Source organism: Podarcis cretensis (assembly GCF_951804945.1).
Source record: "Podarcis cretensis genome assembly, chromosome: 2".
Taxonomy (NCBI): domain Eukaryota; kingdom Metazoa; phylum Chordata; class Lepidosauria; order Squamata; family Lacertidae; genus Podarcis; species Podarcis cretensis.
The window spans coordinates 4,869,454-4,886,327 of NC_137171.1; the positions used below are offsets into that span (position 1 = coordinate 4,869,454).

General features: G+C 51.2%; 1 protein-coding gene across 1 annotated transcript in view; it reads left to right on the forward strand.

Annotated features, from left to right (window-relative positions):
• Positions 1-16,874, forward strand: part of MBD6 (methyl-CpG binding domain protein 6) — a 28,469-nt gene that overhangs the window by 3,970 nt on the left and 7,625 nt on the right. Inside the window, exons 2-8 of the mRNA XM_079967085.1 lie at positions 1,039-1,188; positions 2,203-2,339; positions 2,865-2,967; positions 6,542-6,707; positions 7,620-8,879; positions 14,878-15,416; positions 16,363-16,504. Of these exons, the coding sequence (XP_079823211.1) occupies positions 2,227-2,339; positions 2,865-2,967; positions 6,542-6,707; positions 7,620-8,879; positions 14,878-15,416; positions 16,363-16,504 (2,323 nt within the window). The 5' untranslated portion in view covers positions 1,039-1,188; positions 2,203-2,226. The remainder of the gene's footprint in view (positions 1-1,038; positions 1,189-2,202; positions 2,340-2,864; positions 2,968-6,541; positions 6,708-7,619; positions 8,880-14,877; positions 15,417-16,362; positions 16,505-16,874) is intronic.

Here is a 16,874-nt window from a genome sequence, read left to right on the forward strand (position 1 = left end):
GCATCCCTATCCCTGGTGCATAGAAAACTTTGGAGTTTTTCTGGAATGCAGTTTGCGGCACAAAAGTAAGAATTGCATTGATTGCTCTGCCCATGTTTGCTTCTGGCTCCACTCACTTTTTGCCTCTGCCCCCACCTGCCACTGACAAGCAGCCCCTGGAAGGTTGCTCGTGAAGGAATGTGGCCCTTGTGTTGAAAAAGTTGGCTCACCAGTGTAGTAAAGGTAGTCTTCCAGATCAGTAGGCACAACTCCTGCCTTTTAGTTACCCCCTCTCTGGAAATGTTGACCTGGTGCCGTAGAATAAGGTGGGGGAAGCTCTGAGGTGGCAGATGACATTTATGAATGGTCCCCTCCATAAACAGCTCCCTGCAAGCAGAAAGCTAGCACGGCAGCTGGGCTAAATGTGCCAACTTTTAACTTGCAAAGACATGTTTATATTGGGGGACGTTATTATCTCATTCTGCTGAATGTGTAGACCAAGGCTTTTGCCTGGAGAGAGGGATGGATGTCAGGTGGACAAAGATGGATCTCCACATGGGTTCTCCAGGGTTTTACATAGCTTCCCTTCCCTTTATACCCTTTCAACCAGTCTCTTGTACTTGCAGTCAGAGTGGGAAGAGGGTGTCCGCATTCTCCCATTCTTTACAAGGTGGGTGAAGTTGAAATCCTAATCCACCGTAGCAACTGGGATTTCAAAACCAGGGGTGGGTGGGCTGTTGTTGTCTTAACTCCAGGATGATTAGCAATGAGTTGACCAGGATGTGATCGGGTGCGTTATGTTTTACAGGTGAAGTCTTTGCTTGACTACCTTCTGCAGCACAAAATAATTAAGTGTGCCTCAACTCTGAGCTTAACGAGGGGTTTTGCTGACCTGATAAGGGCCCTAGTGAAATAGGCAGGTCTTGAGCATTGTCTTTGTCTTTAGCAAATACCTTTGGCCCACACGGTCCCTGTTGTGGGGAAGGCTGTGGGGAATCTTCTCTCTCCCTCTCCCCCCCCCCTTAGTGATGGCATAACAATGTCTTCCTTCCATTCCAGGTGTAGGCTAGTGTGGCCGCAGAGTGGGTGTGAGCTCGCTGCACTGGACGCCACCCCGACCCCAGAAGAGAGAGTGCTGGGCTATGAGTGCCTGAAGGGATCGTGCCCACTCTTAACGCCGCCTGCCGTGAGGTTTGCAGCCATGAGCAGGTAGGAGCCATCGGCAGAGCAGATCTGGGATTAAAGGATCAGCCAGCTGTTTGCCGTTTCACGGCTCCTTCCTGGTGGAGTTTAGTAGGTCAGAGCTGCCCAGGGAGTGTTGGGAGGGGGCAGAGGAAACAGGCAGACAGTGGGGGCTTGGGGAATGCAGCGCCTGACTCCCTGATTCACCTCACACACCCTGCTATCACAGTCCTGAGCCTCCCACATCATGCTGAAGCCTGTCTTCTAACATGAAGCCACCTTGCTATATCACTATTTGTCCTACCCACTGTGCTCTCCTCCCTCTTCTGCCCCCTCCTCCCCCCCACCACTTGCCAGTTTGTCTCCTCTGTCCTGTTGCTGCGCAGTGATCCCCGTCTGCAAGGCACCTCCTTTCCTCATTCTAAAGGCTGATCTCTGTGTTGAAAAGAATCATGTAGCAGAGTCCCTGTGGGACTGTATCACTTCAGATGGCAAGTGGTAGTAGGGGAAGTCAAGGGTTTCTTAATGCTCCCCTATGTTTAAAAACGAAGCAAAAAATGCCCTCCAAACCCTCTGTACAGTGATTCCTCCACATGCAAACTGTAGTGGTACAGTCCTGCAAGCACTCTGCTCGTGTTTCTGCTGATGGCGTAACTTGGTTCTTTTCTAGAGCTTTTCAAGCTAGCAAAGAATCAGTGTCTATCTGTTTTTGTTTTTCCAAAATGTCCACCAGGGGGGTAGGGGTGTGTGTGTGTGTTGGGAGGCTTGGAGGTGATTACGCAAAAACTGATGCCACATTTTCTAGGTGGGTGACCGTTCTCCAGAGGCAGCTAAAGTCCCTAGACCAAAGTAAGCTCCATACTATCAGGTCTTGCCATTCGTGGCCTGTTCAACTAGGCTGCACCATTCCCAGCTTAGGGTTGGCCTGAGAAGTTTGCAACTGGGTTACATGCCCTCCCTCCCTCCCTCCTTCCTTCCCCACCCCTCTCCAGGCAAGGTGGTTGTGCCTGCCATCTTGGTGATCCTCTGGGTTTTTTTCAGGTGCCCAAGTGCTGAGGGAGCACAATGAATGGCGGCGATGATTGCTCTGTTGTGGATCGAGGTGGGCGCCTGGCAGTCACACCTGTGCCCGTGGGCTGGCAGCGCATGGTGGAAGAGGGTGGAGTGCGCTATATCAGGTAAGCCTGGCATTATATCTGGTGATGGGGCAGATGGGGCTCATCCACCTGGGAAGGCAGCCCATCTAGGAGAAGGGAAACTCTGATCCTAAACCTCCTCTGCCTTGTGGGAGATCTTCAGGAGAAGAAAGGGCTAAGGAGTAAACCCTACACAAATCCAGAGTGGAGTCCCTAAGGCAGTTGGATAGCACTTTGTACGCCTCCTTCCTGCAACTCCTGCAGCCAAGCTGGTGCCAAATGTATTGCTCTGCTTTCCTTTGGACCACATCAGTGAGGCTGAGAGGGGGGTCTTATCGTCTGGGCAGCCCAGGAGCCCCATACACAGCGTCCAGACTTGCACCCTTTGGTGCTGCTAACGCAACACTTTGACTTCACCCTCGGAGGTGCACTCCGTTGTCTCCGGAGACAGATGGATGCCGATGGTGAGCTTCTTGTTCGTCCCCCTGGTGTACTAGTCCCCTGACACTTCTTTCTTTCTTTCTTTCTTTCTTTCTTTCTTTCTTTCTTTCTTCCCACCCTCCATAGTCCCAGTGGCACAAGCCTGGCTTCGTTGGAGCAGACTCGTGCATACTTGCTGGCGGACGGCACATGCAAGTGTGGCCTGGAGTGTCCCCTCAACATGCATAAGGTACAGAACTTGGGAGAGAGAACCAAAACTGTGCTTGCCACCAGCAGTGGACTCTGGCCTGGAGGTTTTCAACCTTTGCCCAAGTACTGAGAATAACAAAAGGAGAACAAAGGTTGACAGTAGGAATTTTGGAGAATGTGTTACACCAGGCTTCCTCAACCTCGGCCCTCCAGATGTTTTGAGACTACAATTCCCATCATCCCTAACCACTGGTCCTGCTAGCTAGGGATCATGGGAGTTGTAGGCCAAAAACACCTGGAGGGCCGAGGTTGAGGAAGCCTGTGTTACACCAAGTCAGCCCATGGACCCAATCTAGCTCAGTGTCCTCTGCACCAATTGGCAGGGGCTCTCCAGCGCTTTCAGAGAAGGGAACGTTGCCAATTTGACCCGGGGATGACAAGGCCTGAACCTCAGACCTTTTGCATGCAAAGCACCTGTTGCACCACTGAGCCATGGCCCTTCTTCTGCTAGTGGCCAGGCCTCATTCCAGAAAACGGGAGAGCTGGTCATTTGCTGGGAACCCTAGACTTGCGCAGGGCCACCAGCCCAGCACTCCCACCATTACTGTTCTTGCTTTCTGCAGAGTGCCCATTTGGGCCAGAGACGTGGGCTGGAGAGGCACCTCTTTGTGGCAGCTCATTCCGCAGCTTTGTAATTTAGCCCTAGAAACTGGATACAGAAAACCAGCCCATCTAGTGCAACATCCTCGCAGTGGCCAACCATAAGCCTGTAAGAAGCTCACAAGCAGGACCTGAGTGCAACAGCCCTCTTCCCACTTGCTATTCCCAGCATCCTGCCTCTGACAGTGGAGGTAGATTACAGGGAATTAAATATGGGGAGTGTTTACAAGTGCTGAAAAGAATTGCTGGATGTGGCATTCACTTTCCTAAAGATTCCCAGCCTTTTTAAAGAAAGTTTCTAGCCTTTGTTGTTGCAAAGGCACACTTAAACTTATGAGAGCAGTGCCTGATTGATTCTCAGAAACCGGGAGAAGGGGGTCTGTGGGATAATATTTCTACTGGTCTAAGGATGGGGCTCCAGTGCCCTGCAATTCCTTGCTGCTCCCTATGGGAAGACTAAAGGAGGCAAAACGAGAAAAAAGGCAAATTGGCTTAATCTGCACAATAGCTCAAGGCTGCAGAATACAGCTTGCAGAGAGTACATACAACAGAGAGTTTTCTGCTGTAGAGGTGGGTGCTGCCCTGTTTGGCTTGGGCATTCCAGCTCTGTGATCCTCAGGCTAGAAAAAGGTCTGACCCTCTACAGATCTGCCAAATTCTGCCCTTTAATTTGAAGAGCAGCATGCTAGATCCGTGAGCGGGGACATGTTCACCACACTAAGCACCAGTAGCTATTTTGGAAAGGAACAGAAAGTGTGTGTGTGGCTTGGTTGGGGTCAGATCTTGTCATTCAGCAGCAGCAGAAGCTGGCAGTGCATCCAGGGCTCCCTTCTGCCAACAGCACATTCCTAGCTCTTCACAGTGCAGGGGCTTTCCAGCTCTCCACCTCAGGGAAACCTGTTCCGAGTCAGCTGTCATTTGCCAAAGAACCTCTGCATGTTGCAGAGGATTCTGGGGGGGGGGGGGGATAGGGATGCTCCAGGGTGCTTCACACAGAGTCCCAAGTCAGGCCTTTTGCTCACATTCACTCTGTGTGGTCAGAGCATGCTAGGACACACCAGGCACATGTGCTGCTGCTGTTCATTTCAAGGGAAGTTGCCTTTGCAGGAAGGGAAAGGGCCGTAGCTCAGTAGGTAGAGCACCTGCCTTTCAGGCAGAAGGCTCCAAGTTCAATCCCTGGCATCCTCAGGGCTGAACCGAGAGACTTCTGTTTGACACCCTGGAGAACCACAGCCAGTGTAGATAGTACTGAGCTAGACGACCCAATAGTCCATTGTTTCTTCTCCTTTGTGGCTGAACAGAGCCACCTGCTGCATGGGTTGTAACCAGTTGTAACCAGAGCTGTTCGTATTCCCCTTGTGAGCAAGCACACCACACACATGGGGAAATCAGCCTGCCTTTGGCATCCTAAGAATCTCAGCTTTCGTTTTTTTAAAGAACAAGGTACTAGTCCTTTTTGATGCAAAGACACGTTTGAAAACATGTGAATGGTGTTTGGAGAAAGAAGGCAGAGGGGAGATGACTAAGACGTCAGAGGGTTGGGAGGAGTGGCATTGCTTATGTGTTCTCCGTGGCTCTTTGCTTGTCCCCCTGCCCCAGGGCTAACAGACGAAATAATTGTGGAAGTAATTTGGTTTTAGCAGAAATGATATAAAGGATTAAGTAAAAATGGATTATTAATTGGTGAAAGAACAGAATGTAAAATTATATTATATTAAGATAAACCATCAGGATAGAAATAAAGATGGAAAGGATTTGCTGAAATGTCTAATTGAATTAGAATACAAAAAAGGGAGGTGTGAGGAGGTCAAGGAAATAAGCAAAGGAAAGAAAGTTATGTAAAGGATTGATTTGGTTTTTTTTTCTTTAATTATCTGCATCTTTTTTCTGTTTTTTTTCCCTTTGTTTTTGTATTGTTCTGTATTTTTATTTTCTTTTTTCTGTTTAAATATGTTCTTTATTTTTTCTTTTTGTAACCTTTAAAACCTCAATAAAAATCTATTGGGGGGAAAAAACACAGACGAGTTAATTGTGCAAACCGTATGCAGATTGATTCGATTTGCACAGTTTATTCAGGTTTCAGGATTCAGGATTCAGTCTCCGCTGGTGGAGCTTTGTGGGCGCCTGTTTTGCTCTGAAGGTCAGCTGCTTTCCACCCATTGGGATGACCCTCCATTCTAGTTTCTTGCTTTAAGGATGACTGTATGTGAAGAAGAATTAGTGAAAGAATCAGCGCAAGTTTGCATTATGGGGTCAGTAAGGTAACAGTCATCATTAGTGTGCTGGAGAAAGCAGGATTGGAGAAAGCAGGATTGGAGAAAGCAGGATTGGAGAAAGCAGGATTCAGATCCCTGCTCAACCACAAAGCTCACTGGGTATCCTTGGGTCATTCAAAATTTCAGCCTAACTCCCCACCCCTGGGTTGTAGTGCAGAGGGCAGAACCATATATGCTCCTCTGTGAGTTCCTTGGAGGAAGGGTGGGTTTAAAACAGGGTGTGGGCACCTTTGGCTCTCCAGGCACCGATTGACCACAATCACCATCATTCCTGACCATTAAGCCATTCTGGGCCTCTTAAGGTGGGTTCCAGCACCTCTCAGGTGGGCACTATTTCCATTCTAAAAGAATGAGAGAGGCGTTTATGGCAAGTTCTGGCACCTCTTTTTCTAGAAAAATAGCACTGACAACAATCCTGTGAGGTAGGTGAGGCAGAGAGGCAGTGACTGGCCCAGGGTCACTCAGTGAGCTTCCTGGCTGAGGGGGTTTGAACCCCGCTCTCCCAGGTTTTAGTCCAGTACTCTAACCATTGCACCACACTGACTCTAACTTGGACCACAAGAAATGGCCTGACTCGCACTGCAGTCTCTTTTTATCACCTCGTTCACCTCGTTCCCCTGGACTGGTCAGGTGCCCTCCTGTTTTTAAGTTATTTTCTTCCCACCCCCTCATGGTTAGGTTTTCAACTTCGACCCAGCAGCAATGGTGACAGGCAGTGAAGGAAGCAAGGGCGACGAGGACATGACCAAGCTGTGCAACCACCGGCGGAAAATTGTGGCTATGGCCACGCTGTGCCGCAGCATGGAGAGCCATGGACCCCTGAGCCTGCCACACCTGGGGCCAGGTAACTGTGGTCTCCTGCACGGGGCCATATTCCTTCACTGTTCTTTTTGGTAGCACTGCAAACCTGGCCAGCGCTAGGGACTGGGAACTGGCTTAGCCAGCCAGCCTGTTCAACCCCAGTGTGAGTCATTTGCTCTGGGCTGTCTTCCATTTAGGAGTCCTGCTTAGATGGGTGCTCACACATCAAATTCAACCTGTGTACACAAATGTTTGATCTGTACGCTTATAAAGTTATTTGCGTGTAATATTCTGTGAGTGTGCAGTTTGTATACCTGTGTCGACAGCAGCTGAGCTGTACAAATCAGCAAGTGTACACTCTTTTCACACAAGCACTTGCACATGTATCCAAACACCCTGTACAAATCTTCAGTGTAATGTGTGAATGACCCTATAGAGACACAAGGGGAATGGCCCTCTAATTGTTTGTATCCTATGTTTTTTTATGTTATGTTTATTGTTGTTCGGTTATTGAGATTATGTAAAGTAAAAGAAAAATGAAAAGAAAAACAAGTAACACTGTGGATACTCCTAAAGTGGGATATAACTTTTATCCTTTCACACTACAAGTAATATGAAGTCACATGTACCTCAACAGTGAGAAAAATTGTGCTTCAGACATCACAGATTTGGGCAATACCAGTATAACCATTGAACAACGTCCCCAAGGAAGAATTAGGAACGTCCCAAATGTATTTGACATCAGATTTATCTTAAACATTAATTTTTTTTTGCTTCTGGTGACTTTTGTCTTCTGTATCTGCTCCACATCATCCAGTACCATCAGACTCATCACTTGCATTGCCATCATCATTAGTTAATGCAAATATAGTGGTTTACAAAGTATATATTTTTAAAAACCCTGAAACATTAACTTTGCTTAGGCCCATGCAGTTTGCTTTTTATCTGTTTCCAGGGTCCAGCTTGACCCAGCTGCCTCACCCAACCACACCGGGGCCCAGCAGTCGCCCACAGCAGATGCTTCCCAGCAAAGCCTCCACCACCTTGGCGAAGGGCCCTGAACTCTACCAGCAGTGCCCCTCGGATCGCTATGGCAACACCTGGTCCAGCCCGAGCTCTACTTTCCCCCGCCACCACAACACTCTCTTTGGGGATGTCTTCCCAGGCCGCCTGCCTGCCACCACCAATGGCAACACCCGGCCGTCCTTCCCAACTGAACTGAGTGCTGTGGGGGGGCCCTTCCTGCCCAGCAAGGCCCTCCCAGACACGCTGTCCCGGCCCTACCCTTCCAGCTGCCTCCTCTTCCCCCCGCCGGATGAGGCGGCGTCCAGCCAGGAGGGCGGCGCCTGGAGCAGCCGGCCGCTGCCTCTGGGGTCTCAGACCAGCAACACAGGCTCACCCGCCCCCACCACCCTCTCCTCCATTTCATCGCCGGCAGGCAGCGCCGAGCCGTCCCCGCAGCGCTCTCGGCACTCCTCAGCTTCCTCGGAGCAGGGCCTCTCTGGACACCGCCCAGCTGCCAGGCCCCCCGGCTTGGATGCAGCGGCCCCAGCCAATGCCTTAACCAACCAAAGCAGCAATAACCTGCCCTCAGTGCCCTTAGGAGTTGCCCCGGAAGGCAAAGGACCGCCCAGCTTGCTGCTGCTCCACCCTCAGGGCCCAGGCTCCTTCCCAGCCAGCAGCTTGTTGAGTGCAGCCGCCAAGGCCCAGCTGGCCAGCAGGGGGCGTTCTGACGAGCTGGCTGCCAGCACTTTACCCAGCCGCTTGCTACTGTCCATGGTGGGCGGGCGAGCGCCCAGGCGGCAGCGCCGCTCTCCCACCGTCCTGCGCCTGCTCAAGGACTCCCACTCGATGGGGCAGGCGGGGCTCGCCCACCCGGAGGAGACGCCGACACGACACCCCCGGCCTCGGGACCAGCTGCTGGCAGGGGAGGCCAAGAATGGACCCCCCAGCTCCGGGGCTCCAGCTCAGCCGCTCTCGTCCCTGCTCAGCCTGCTCGCTCCCCCCGTGAGCTCACTGGCCGCCCCTGGCCTCCCGCCGGTGCCCCCGACCCCCGCCGGCGACAGCCCCAGCCCTTTGCCCTCCTTCCAGGACTTCAACAGCCAGCTCCTCAGCCTCTTTGGGCAGCTGGCCTCGGCGTCTTCTGAACAGATCTCAGGGAGCCCCCCACAGCCAAAACCGCCTGCCTCCCCGCTCGGATCACACGGCACCCCAGGTAGGTCCGTGCGTCTGCCGGTGGGTGGTGCCCTTCACAGAGGCAAACTCCTTCCCCGCCACACCACCTCTGAGGGCTGGAAAGACTGGGGGAAACTCGCCCCTGGAGGCAGTGAGGTGTCTGCTATATGTCTCCTTCCCGAGGATGGGGAAACCTGTGGCCCTCTAGATGTTGTGGAACTACAACTCCCATCAGCCCCAGTCAGCATGGCCAGTAGGATGGGAATTGTAGTTCAGCACGATCTGGCTGAAGCCCAGGCTTAGCTCACTTGCGTTGAGCTATGTTACTCGGCCGCAGCCTTTCCACCCTAAGCAGCTGTTGTAGGGTAGTGGTAGGCAGCTCAGGTTTGCTCAGAAGCAAGCCCTGCTATTTCAAATGTGGCTTATTCCTCAGTATAAGTGCATTGGGATTACAGCCTCGCTGTGTGTGAACAGCAAGCGAGAATGTTCCCCTTGGTCAAGCCTTGCCTCAGTCAACATCTAGCAACTAGTATCATGCTAGCTTTTATTTCTCAGGGCCAAACCAGGCTTGGCGGGGTTTTTTGTTCTTACTTTAATGGGGTTGCAGGTGGTTCTGCATCTGATCGGAGCAGCGATGGTGCAGAAAGGTACTTAACCTTTTCTCTCAGAGAGTTTTCCTGATCAAAATCAGCCCCTCATCTCACCAGCTGTTTTGCATTGTGTATATACTGGATTTCTGTTTTCCACAGCAAGAAAAGCGGCACAGGTCGCACTTGGATCAGGGAAATGGCCTGTAGGTTAAACTCCCTTCCACTAATCCAGCTAGATTTGGGGTAAAAACCAAACCTGTGTGGGGACACACCACATGCTTCTGTCCACATAGTTACCGTGGTCCTGAGCTTTTATACATGGGGGGTACAAAAAATCCAGGTGCCCAGTAGCTGGGTCTGGTGACTGGGTTGCCTCAAAGCTCACAAGGCTGTTTGCTTCTAGCCGGTGCCTAGAAAATTTTGCTACCTCTTTACTTAGGGTGGGGCCATAATTCAGGGATAGAGGACATAGTTTGCATGCAGAATGCCCCAGGTTAACTCCCTGGCAGATATCAGGGGATGTTGAGGACCACTCTGCCTGAGACCCTGGAGAGCAATCGCTAGCCAGGAGAGACAACGTGGGCATAATCTGGACTGGTATTCTTTTATCTGTTTATTTAATCTTTACCTGACTCTTCAGCCGAAAAAGCTCAAAGAGCAGTTTATGTACAGTCCATGAAAACAAGGCAGCCCCTTCCTGCAGGCTTACAACCTAAAATAAGGAAGAGCAAGGGGCAGGGAAGCAAAGCCAGCCCTCAGTTTTTAAATAGGAGAGTTCATAATTGAGATGGGGAGCAGAACAACTAATGTGCACCTTATCTCTGTGCAGTAGGCTAATTTCTCCACACACCCCTTTTTCCTCCACCCAGATACGCCAGAGGCATTATCAGAGTTCCTTGGCAGATTCTAGTCAGGGGGAAACAGTCAAGGAGGGTTCCTGGCAGGGTTAGGGAGGGGGGTGGCCTGGGGAGGGGAGATATGGCTGGGCTGCTTGTGTGCTTCCAAGCGCCAGATAGAGAGACCAGGAGGACTGCATTCAAACCTGGCCCCCAGATTCCCCACACCTGCTTTATAATGACCAGCTGGGATGGAAAGTGTTCAGGTCCCTCAGCAGAACCAATGTCATGGCCCTGCTTGCCACCTCCCTAAGGCAGCTGGAAGTATTGCTTGCATAATGAATGCACAGTCTTTTGAGTACAAAAGAAAAACTAAGCGAGCAGGGTGGTTTCAGACACTGGAGAAAGAAGCGGGGAGACGTGTGAGTGCCCTTCTCCCTGCTAGAGAGGTAGGAAGGTTGTCTTCCACTGATGTCAGCAGAAGTCTTGCAAGTACTGTCGGTCTGGTCCAACGCAGACCCACATTTTCTCCCCTTCAGCCATGGCTACTTGGCACTGCCCATTCCCTTTTATCCTTGGCCTTTTAAAGAGCATGTCTCAAGCAGCAAGACACATCGTGGTTTCACACAATGATTTTTCTGAGCTTCACTTTGACCCCATTCCCCTTCTTCATAGAAATAGCTTATAGAATTGTACAGTTGGAAGGGATCCCAGTGGTCATCTACTCCAACCCCCTGCAATGCAGGAATAAATATGAGCTATGAAGTAATAATGAAAAGATGGCAAAAGGAACCCATGGACTTTCCCTCAGCACCAAAACTCTCGCAGATTTAGAATTCAGAATTAGAATCACAATCCCCCCCACCTCCATTGCCCTTCTTGTCTTCTCCTCTCTTGAATTTTAGACTAAGATCACTGGGGCAGGGACCCTTATACTCTGTGAAGCAACGAGCACATTGGTGATACTATTTACATAATCATAAAGGATCAGGGATGTCTTTCATGGCAGAAAACAGGGCTCCCATGTAGGCCTGAGCCCCTGTACTTATCTCTGGTAAAAGAAAAAAGTTAGTACTCTTTCCAATCAATATTCTGGAAACATTGTCCAGAAATGGTGGTTTTCCTTGCTTGCAAACTGTTCCTATACCTCACATTAGGGAGGTTTTGGGGAGGGGCAGGGGCCGCAGCCCCCCAGGTGTCTCTCATCATTCCTGATCGCTGGCTGGACTGATGGGAGTCCTTAACATCCAAAGTGTCACATATTCCCCATTTCTGTACTTGTACTTTCTGCCTACCTCCTTTCCCCAGTGCTGCTAGGAACAGGGGAAGCTGCCTTATACTAAAGCAGATCACCGTTCCCTCTAGCCAAGTGCTGTCTGCATGATGACTGCCAGTGTCCTGCCAGGGTTTCAGACTGGGAACATTCTCAGCCTTCCCAAGAGATGTCAGGCCCTGAACCTGGGACCTTCTGCATGCAAAGCAGATGCTCTACCAGTCAGCTAGGATGCTTCCGTTTTGCACCTGGAGCTCATGCCTCTGGCCCAAACTCCATGTTTACATCAACCATCAATGCAAATTCTGCCACACTGCTCTAACTAGCAGGTGGGTTTCCCCCAGTCTGGTCTACAGAGTTGGGGAACTCTAACCCTTCCCTGCAAAAGGGACGCCGGTGGCGCTGTGGGTTAAGCCACAGAGTCTAGGACTTGCTGATCAGAAGGTTGGCGGTTCGAATCCCCGCGACGGAGTGAGCTCCCGTTGCTCGGTCCCTGCTCCTGCCAACCTAGCAGTTCAAAAGCACGTCAAAGTGCAAATAGATAAATAGGTACCACTCCAGCGGGAAGGTAAACGGCGTTTCCGTGCGCTACTCTGGTTTGCCAGAAGCGGCTTAGTCATGCTGGCCACATGACCCGGAAGCTGTACGCCAGCTGCCTCGGCCAGTAAAGCGAGATGAGTGCCGCAACCCCAGAGTCAGTCATGACTGGACCTAATGGTCAGGGGTCCCTTTACCTTTTAACCTTTCCCTGCACAGGGAGAATCCCTCCCGAGCACTTAGTAGCTTTGGAAGGAAGGGGGGATTTTTTCAGCAGCATCACCCTAGGGGAGACATCGGTTAACCTCTTGCCTTCCTCACTCTGCAAACCACATTCTGACAGAGGTTCCTTTGTGTCTGCTATTTAGCATCAAGAAGAAGAAGAAGGGTTCATGGCAGTGGAGGCTGGTCTATTAGGGCAAAAAAAGCCACACAGGTAGATGCTACCAAGAAGGCACAGCAATGTGCAGAAGGCGGTTTGCACACCTTGGATGCTAGCAGTGGGCAATCTTTTCTTTCTTTTTCCGTAGCCGTCAGCAGCGCTTCCATAAAGGCAGAGCCCTTCTGGCTCACGGAACAGTTTTGCTTGTCCAGCCAAGGAACTGGTTATTGCTGCCTCCGCACAGCTGTGCAGCAGATGTTGTATTAAGAGGAGCTTCAATAAGAGTAACCAGGTGCAAAGGAGGAGAGAGAGCTGTGCACGTCTAATAGCTGTGCAGAAGACGGAATTTAGTGAGGACAGCATTTTTCATTGCTCTTAGGGTCTGGATACGGCACTTTCCCAGTCTTCAGATGGCAGGGACTGAGCCTGGGGCTTTCTACATGTGGAATATGTTCTCTGCCATTGTGCTGTGGCCCCTCCCATGACACAAAGTGAACTGCCCCTCCTCTCTTCCACTGCACCGACTTCATCTTCATCCTATACCTGGCGTAGAAGCCAGCCAGAAACAAAGCCTTGTATTTTTCTGCAGCTGAGCTATGATGGAGGCTGAGAATTATTTGATGTTCATCATCTTGTAGGTGGAGCATGGTGCAAGTGCTAGCAGAAGAGCCAGGAAGAGTCTAGGGGTGTCAGCTAACCAGGAAAATAACAGCCTCACCTGCTTCTTTACTTTGCTCTTTAAAAAAGATGAACATCAAATAATTATCAGCATTTAGCTGCAGAAAATCCAGCATCCAGCTGCAGAAAAATTTATGAGTTGTAGAAATTCTTTGTTACACTTTTTATCCCACCCTTTCCCCAAGGAGCTCAGAGTGAAGTACATGGTGGCCCTTGCCATGCCGTGTCATCTTCCTGATAACCCTGTGAGGCAGGTTAGGCTGAGAGATGGTGACCAGCTCAGAGCAAAGCTCAGCACACTATTTATTTTGTTCAAAATATTTATATGAATCACCTATACCCAAAGATCTCTAAGTGATTTACAGTAGAATAAAATACAGAATGATATTCGTCATAAATAAATCAGTAGCGTGTCAAAAGGTGACCATGTAAAATTAACCTTCCAGAAATTCTTGAAATGAAAATGTTTTCATGTCATGCTGAAATCTGTCCAATGTTGGTGCTTGCCTCCCTCCCTCATTTCCACGGGGCTGGGGGCTCTCTAATGCAGGGGCTGCTGCTCTGAATGCTGTTCTGAGTATAGAGAGTTTTGATTTCTAAGTTCAACTCCTGGCTGTGATGTAGCTAGCCTATCCACCCTACCAGGTGTAGGAAATGGAGGCCTCCAAATGTTGCTGGACTATAACTCCCATCATCCCTGACCATTAATCATTCTGACTGGGGCTAATGGGAATTGGAGTCCAAGAACATCTGGAAGACCACTGATTCCCCATCACTGCTCTATATCTCGGTGACTCCAATTAGCAGGGGGACTTTTCTGAGCTGGGAGATGAACCTTGCTGCTTGCTAATGAATATAGATAAGACTGCTGTTAAGGGACAAGTTTAAAGGCTGGCTACCCCAATGGGGACAGAGATGCGGGTGGCGCTGTGGGTTAAACCACAGAGCCTAGGACTTGCTGATCAGAAGGTCGGCGGTTCAAATCCCCGCGATGGGGTGAGCTCCCGTTGCTCGGTCCCTGCTCCTGCCAACCTAGCAGTTCGAAAGCACAGCAGAGTGCAAGTAGATAAATAGGTACCGCTCCGGTGGGAAGGTAAATGGCTTAGAAGTGGCTTAGTCATGCTGGCCACATGACCCAGAAGCTGTACGCCAGCTCCCTCGGCCAATAAAGCGAGATGAGCGCCGCAACCCCAGAGTCGGTCACGACTTGACCTAATGGTCAGGGGTCCCTTTACCTTTACCCCAATGGGGAGCCGAACAGAACTGAGTGGCTGGATGGTGGTGTCTCGGGAGGTGCTCTGCAGTGTCACAGAAGACTTCATTGCCAGACTGGCTATCTGATGGCTCAGAAGCAGGATTATTATAATTCCATGGGTTGGTGGGGAGGACACAGGTCTCTTGAGTCTGAAATAATTGCATGGCAAAAAATGTAGAGGTGCAGACAGCTCCATGCTGAGATAAGCATCCTCTGTTGAATTTTGCCTGCCACACAACTGCAAAGAAGGTGGCGAATTACGTGCTTATTAAGGCTGCAGTCCTGCCCGTGCTTAACGAAGGAGTAAGTTCCGTTGAGCTCAGCAGGATCACCTTCTGAGCATACATGGAAACCAGGCCTCTCGTGGGCCTCTTCTGAACAAGCCCTTCTGGGAAGGGGCAAGCATGGAACAGTGTATTGGAGAGAGAGTCCTTGAGGCGCCGCATTGCTCTTCCTCAGTGTCTGTGCCTTTCTTGTCCCTTTCTAGGTGCCAGTTCCGCTTCACCTCTGACTCCCAAAGCCCCACCGGCAGCCAGCCCTGTCCCCACCAGTGCAATGGAAGGCGGGGGCCTGGGCTGCCCTGTGGCCTCGGGCCCCGACCCCTTCCCCTTCCTGGCACAGGAGCAGGCGCTGCCTTTTGGGAATGCTCTACCTCCCGGGCTGCTCCCACTGGGCTCCTTCCCCTTCTCGCTGACGCTGGGCCCGGAGACGCCACTGCCCCCCCTGAACCTGCAAGGGGACCCCGAGGGGCAGCCCTTGCTCCCTCTGGTGCTGCCCAGCCTGGATTTGCTGCACCAACCCAGTGGACTCCTGGCATCGCTGCTGGGGCTGCCAGAGGCGACGTGCGAGGTGGAGAGGGAGGCAGCCGCCACGGAGCCCCTGCTGGAGCCCTTCAGCGGCCTCCATGAAACTCTGCAGCCCCTGCTCTTCCCAGCACTTTCCACCCCTCCAGCTGTCCTAGCTTTAAACTCAGCACTGCTGGCGACCAGCCTAGGCCCTTCTGACCCTGGGCCAGGCCCCCCACAGGTAAGACAACTGTAAGTGGGGTTTGCCGGGGGCTGCTTGTTCCTTTTAACAGGAAGGTAGAAGTTGCACAGGTGCAGCTTCTCCTCTCACAGGGCACTGGGGAGGAGGGAGGGTGGAATGAAAGGAACTGTATTTAGTGAATACCAGCCAGGCTCAAAACTCTTAAAGGGGCCTTGTGCAATGTGGTCAAAGATTGAAAGCAGGTGGGAGGAGGAGATGACAGCCGCAGGAAGCAAGGGGCTTGCACATACCTGAAAAGCAATGTTTTCTGTCTTTCTTTTAAACTAATGATGGAACATTTATTATTTTATATGGTGCCACTTTGCAGAGGCCCATAAACAACATCCATGGCTCAAGGAGTTTCCATAATTTGTCCACCGCCATGTGGGTGGAGGTGGGGTGATTCTATACCCCTCAAATACTATAGAGGGGTGCAGTGCAACTCTGCCCACAGAATCCCTGCCAATCGTTGCTAGGGCATCCAGCGTCAAGGGATGGGAGGCCGAGCTCTGCCCTCACCAAAATAGCATCCCAAAGTGTAATACTGAAGTGTAGCATCAAAAGCAGGAAGACAGGCATTTACTCTCTAGTGAGGGGCTAGTGAGCAGAGGGCTCTCCAAGATACATGTGGGACTGGGAGCTGCATGCCCGCTTTGCTCCTAGTGCCCTGGGTCTGGTTCTCATTCCTTGGTCATGCTGTAGTGGTATGGAATGCCAGGAATTAATAATGAAGAATGAGATTGACATTTGAAGGCTCAGCTGACCTGCCATATTGCAGAGATAGGAGCAAGCACGGCTGCTTTAAAAGAACAGAAATTCTGCAGAGGGTGGGATGCGGCAGCACTGAGCCATGGCAACAGGCTTCAGGTGCTCTCCCCAAATCGGCTGCTGGGCTTGCCCTGCCCCTTCGCTCCCCCCTCACCCTCCGCTGCTTCTTCCGCCCCAGACTGGCCTGGCTGGCACTCCTGTGGCACCTACCTCCACCAGCGCAACATCGACGACTACTGAGGGCGCCCCCAGCACCTCAGGGCGGCTGCATCCCCTGATGCCTCAGCTTGTGAACCCACTGCTGAGTACCACACTTCTGGGTGAGTTAAACCCTTCTTTCTGCAGGGCCAACTCCTAGGAAGGTGAAGCAATTAAGGCCCGATGGGGTGGCGGAGGGGGGCCTAGCAGGAGCTGCAGCCACATACCAACATGTCTGAATCGGTGGGACTGGGATTGAACAGGGCCTGGATGTAGTCGTGTCGCAGCAGAAAGAAATAGTCCTGCTTTTACAGCTTTGTATTGTCAGCCCTTCCACCCATTCTGGTTTATTATTTGGGCCTCTAGTTGAAAAGGAATCACAGCCACTGATACTATGCATTCATTAATGCTCCACATAGGGTCGGGTCACCCCCCCCCCCCCCCGGCAACAGAAACCATGAAAGGAGCCAAACTGACAATAAAAAAAACCTG